A 5,213-nucleotide genomic window follows, 5' to 3' on the forward strand; every position below is an offset into this window, starting at 1 on the left:
TGGAGGTGTCCATCTTGTTAGCTTCAGGGCAGTCACCCCAATGTAAAGGGACCATTTTGATTTCTGAAGGTCTGAGTGCAGATCACTGCTGGCTCTGGTAAAACAATGCCAATGCAAAGTGAGCTTTACGTATCGCGTGGCAGCGCATAGGCAGAGCTTACGAGGAACACGCTACCTCTCTGCCGAAATTAGGTTTTAAGTTGGAATTCTAAATTTTTGCTGAGTCCTTGTGATTGATAAGAATTGCGATGGACAGCTGCTGATAAAATGCCTTTTGCTGTCTGAAAATGGTCAAGTGTTAGAACTAACTGCTTTTCCTTTTCTTTCAGATTCAACTTTCACGTATTAAACCACCCTGGGTGGTTAAGGGTCAGCCCGCTTACCAGATATGCCCCAGGATCATCCCCAACACGGAGCCCTCCAGCCGGGGCAGGACTGGGGCCAGAACACTTGCAGACATTAAAGCCCGTGCTTTGCAAGCCCGAGCCCAGCGAGAAGCTGCTACAGCTGCCATTGGAGGTGGGGGTGGCCCAGGTGGAGGGAGAAGCCCTGATGAAGGAGGTGGTGGAGGAGAACCCGGCAGCCGTACAGAGCACAGGAGATCAAAGAGAACTCATGGAAAGCGTTCGTCAGATCTACAACGAACACAATTACTGTCGTCTCTCCATCTGAATGGGGAAAAGGCTGACGCTGAGGTGGCTGCTCAGGAGGCTCACACGAATTCCTTCCTCTCGTCGAGACAAGGCCCCTTTTCTCCAAAGAGCGAGGGAAGCGGCGGTCCGGAATGCACCGCAGGCACTAGCTCAGGGGAAGCTCAGCCCGGTGATGGTTCACCTCGAAGGCAGCTCTGCGATGCTTTGACTGGGTCCTCCTTAGGCAGTGCGACTTCTGAGAGGCAGGAGGAGAGCCCCGAGCAGCTCCTCTGTGACCCAAGGACCGAAACCCCCTCTTGCGTTGTGTCACAGGGGAGGCAGAGTACAAAGCTGAAACGCGTGGTTCCTCCCATGAACGGTCTGTCCTGTTCTCAGGTGCGGGGAGCTGTCGTCGGTCCTGCGGGAGACAGGGTTGTGTCAGAGCTCAAAGATGGTGCTCCCGCCGTGCAGCTGGATTATCATTGTGACGGAAAGGAAAATGCCTCCAGTTGTCCTGCTCCTCTGCCGGAATTGTCACCAGGCGGTAAAGAATGCCATGAGCCAGAAAGGGTGTCTAGATTTAGATTTAATGGCTCTGAAACATTTGTAGAAAAATGTGTCGCTGATAGCGAGAACTCGAAACCAGTGGCTGTGGGAGTGGAGGGAGCGGTCCCTGCTCCGAACACCTTTACACACCTGCAGGTGGAGGAGCAGTGTGATGGCAAACTAAGTACTGAAGAACAGAAGGCAGCGTCGCTGGTGACGCCCTCTTTACACGATGACTTTATTTCTCAGAATAAGGCAGATACCTCGGCAAAACTTCTGCAGCTGCGGGAGAGGTGCCCCAGAACAGAACCAGAAAACGCATGTCAGCCACTGAGGGAGACTCAAGAGTTCAAGACCCGTGGAGACGATGAAATCCAGAGCACGCACAGCGAAACAACAGATACGGCTTCGGATTTTGAAGGCGATGTAGCTGACGAGAATGCAGAGATGGATGGGTGTTTCAGTAGTGTCGGCTGTAGGGAGGTGGCGGGGAGAGACTCCTCCTGTCACAGCAGCACTGAGGGATGTGGTAGGATTAGTTCCAAATCATCTGCGGAAACGGAGAGCCTGGCCTATGTTGTGGACTTCCCTGCAGTTGCAGCGATGAGCACTGCACCTCCCTCTCGGAGATGGGGACCACCTGCGCCGTTGCCCCCGAAAGCCCAGCGGCCGGCAGGTCCTGCTCGGCCCGTGTCCTCTGCTGAAAGCAGCAACCCTTTGGTGATGCAGCTGCTTAAGGTGAACCTTCCGCTGGAAGAAGTTCTCCCAGCATCTCGTGCCAACGTCAAGCTGGAAATCACGCAGCCACCGCTGGACAAGCACTCAGAAAGCCTCTCCCTGCAAATGGAGAGAGGCAGCAGTTGCTGTTTTGGCAAAGAATCCTCTCCGGAGGTAGGAATAAAGGTGAGCGCCCTAAGCAGGAGTGATGACTTCTGCTCCCTGAGATCTTCCATAGATCCCCAGGAGAAGAAGTGTGGATCAGGGGCAGCGTTGCCTAGAGCAGAGGATGCGGAGGATCAGCCTATTCCAGAAAAACATTCCAAAGTCGGCTCGACTGTAAGCTGCCAAGACCAACTGGCAAGTGTGGCAAGTGCCTGTCAGAAGCCTGAAGACACGGGCCCTCGGGAAAGAACGCTTCCATCCTGTGGCTTCGAGGAGCAAAAGGAGTTGCCCAAGGTCCATCGGGTGCCCCAGCACAGCCCGTTAGCTGGTGTCCTCACCACTAAAAGTCCGGAGAAGTTGAACGCCTCTACGGAGCCTCGGTTTTTGTCTCCAACCCTAACTTCTCTTGGTCCAAATCAGGCAGGGGGTACATCGGTCAGTAAAAATTATGTTGGGGTTCAAGGCAAAAAACTCTTTGGTTCTGGTTTTCCTTGCAGCCCCAGTGTTAGACTGCATCACTCCAGGGCTTTGGAGCAAGTTTCAGCCGTGGGCACCTTGTCCCCCAGCAAACGGATTCCTCTGAACAAGAGCTGTGCATCAGGAGAAGGAATGCTGGCTGCGAGGGAAGAATGGACTTCGAAGCAGCACGGCGGTGCCCTGGGAGGAATAAAAAATGAGAACGTGTTGGCGTGCGGCAGCCCAGCCAAGAGTAACGCGGAGAACCGGAAGGAGGCGGCGCGGAGCCCCGTGGAGCTGGCTGAGCACTCGCAAAGGGTTCCGCTGGTTATGGACTTGCCGTGCTTTAAGCTTTCGAGGGAACCAGGAAAAGGACACAATCACCCTTTGGAGCCTTCTTCCATACCCTCTCAGCTCAATATCAAGCAAGCGTTTTATGGGAAGCTTTCTAAGCTGCAGCTGAATTCCACCAGCTTTAATTATTCATCCAGCGCTCCAGCTTTTCCCAGAAGCCTTGCTGGAAGCGTGGTGCAGCTGACCCACAAAGCGAACTTTGCTGCAAACCATAACGCCTCCCTGTCCGTGCAGATGTTTGCCGATAGCAGCAGCGTTGACGAGATCTCGTTCAAGTGCTCGTGCAGCCTTAAAGCCATGATCATGTGTAAAGGCTGCGGGGCGTTCTGTCACGATGACTGTATAGGACCCTCTAAGCTCTGTGTACTGTGCCTTGTGGTGAGATAATAAATTATGGCCATGGGACAAACTGTATATTCAGTGTGTGTATTTTGATAACGACTGATCCGAAATCCTGTACACAAAATACTATCCTGTTTGTAGTAGAAATGCTCTCGCACGTCGGTTCGGTGAGGAAAGTTGACTTGCCTTCTTCCCACTACGATCTGCAGTGCAAGCCCCTTTCTTGCTCACGGTTACACTCCGCTGCCCGGGCTGCGCCCCGCTGGAGCCGTCCTGCTTCGTGCTGTCGTGGAAATCCTGGCTGTGCTCTGGTGCCCGCGCTGAGGCTCGCCCCCGAGCGAGAGGCCGTTTGCTGTGGCAATCTGTGGACCCTCTGTCGAGGAAATCCTTACATCCAAAGGAACTGGAACAGGGTGTTTTCTATTTCAGGGCTGCGCTAGGTGAGGCCCTACAGTCTTCCACTCTCCCCTTCTGCCATCTCATCCTTGGTTTGCGTGGGAAGCGCCGCTGTACAGCACACGTAAGCAACGAGCTGCTCCGAGGCGACGGCTCCCAGGGGCTTGGATGCTACAGCAGAAGGTGGCGCCTGGGAGAGCGCTCTGCCGGGGGGCCCCCCTGCAGCTGCCCAGACTGGATGGGGCTGCCCTGGAGGATGCAAGAGGAAGAGGAGGGGATTAAAAAAAAAAAAAAAATAAAATGGCAGGCACCAACCCAAGGCCTTCAAAGTGCTCAGTCAGCACTGCCTGGGAAGGAAAGTTAAAACATGCAGCTGCTTTCTGCTTCTCTGTTTCTCATTATCTGGTCATCGCCCGCCTGCAAGCGTCCAGCTGTGCCTCCGTCGTGACCATCATCCAACGTTTGAAACGGTGTGGTTTCCTTTTTTTTTATATATTTTCATTCTTGGATGTATAAAGTGAATTATTTGGCTCCTGTAAGTATCCTCGATGCATCTGTTTGATCATGTATTTATATGTTGTACACAGTACTGGCCAACTGTAAATGGATGTAATGTACATAAAGGGTTCTTTTTTTTTTTTTTTTTTTCCCCCCTGGATTTCGGGCTCTGCAGCAGTGTTGCATTAAAGTGGTGTTAGTTCTTGATCTGCAGCCGTCGTCAGAGCCGCTGTGTTCTATCTTGCCTAACGTGCAAAGGCGTCTCTCGGTTCTGACAGCCTCCCTCTGCCCCGCTCCGTGCCGTGGTGACCCCCCGCGGAGCCCCGTGCGCTTCCCTGGTCGCTCCTCCAAGCCGTGGCCGGTTGTGGGGGTAACGGAGCTGGAGCCTGGCCATGCTCGTCCTCCTGCGGCCATAGACTGACAGCAGAAACCTGACTCTTCCTCTTTGGGGCAATTGCTGAGCGAGAGTGAATTGCTTGGGGAGGGGGGGAGCTGTTTTATTTAAGCAGACGGTAGCAAGAACTGTAGGGGGGTATTTTTATTTTTTCTTCTCATCCCTTTTCTAGCTTGATTCCCCCCTCCCTTGACCATGCACTTTTTTTTTTTTTTTTTTTTTTTAACTGTACAAGTCCCTGTTTGAGGTGCAAGCCTGAGGGATGCAACACGTTCAGTCTGGAATGGTTTATGCGTAAGGCATCGCCAGCCTCACCTCGTGGGAGGGAGCAGAGACCAAGGCAGGGGTGCACCCGCACCCGGGCTGGAGGGACCCGTGGTCCTGGCGACGGCGGGGCGGAGGTGGGGAACCTGCTTACCAAAGACGGGGCGCGGAGCCGGGGCCTGGCTCTGCCCCCTTCGGGGCCACTGTAGCGCAGATTGAACTGGTCCGGTTTGCAGAGCCCTCCGGGGGGGCCTGCCCATGTACGTCCCTTGTGGTATTGGAAAAATAAACACTCTGTAAAACCTGCCCGCGTGCTTCCAATCCTCTTTTTCTGAAATCATCCTCTGTGCTCGCCAAGGCAATACTGCTTCTCCTTTTTTTTTTTTTTTTTCTTTAACTGGGAACGTTCCAGAGCTCTGCTCGGATGATTAAAAAGGGGAGGGGGGGGG

At 53.6% G+C, this 5,213-nt stretch overlaps 1 protein-coding gene across 1 annotated transcript in view; it reads left to right on the plus strand.

The window, feature by feature from the left end:
- The window catches only part of ASXL1 (ASXL transcriptional regulator 1), a 19,031-nt gene extending 15,133 nt beyond the window's left edge, over nucleotides 1-3,898 (plus strand). Inside the window, exon 13 of the mRNA XM_009640313.2 lies at nucleotides 330-3,898. Within this exon, the coding sequence (XP_009638608.2) occupies nucleotides 330-3,257 (2,928 nt within the window). The 3' untranslated portion in view covers nucleotides 3,258-3,898. The remainder of the gene's footprint in view (nucleotides 1-329) is intronic.
- The last annotated feature ends 1,315 nt before the right edge of the window (nucleotides 3,899-5,213 follow it).

This window comes from Egretta garzetta, unplaced genomic scaffold (genome assembly GCF_000687185.1).
Source record: "Egretta garzetta isolate BGI_Z169 unplaced genomic scaffold, ASM68718v1 scaffold316, whole genome shotgun sequence".
NCBI lineage: Eukaryota > Metazoa > Chordata > Aves > Pelecaniformes > Ardeidae > Egretta > Egretta garzetta.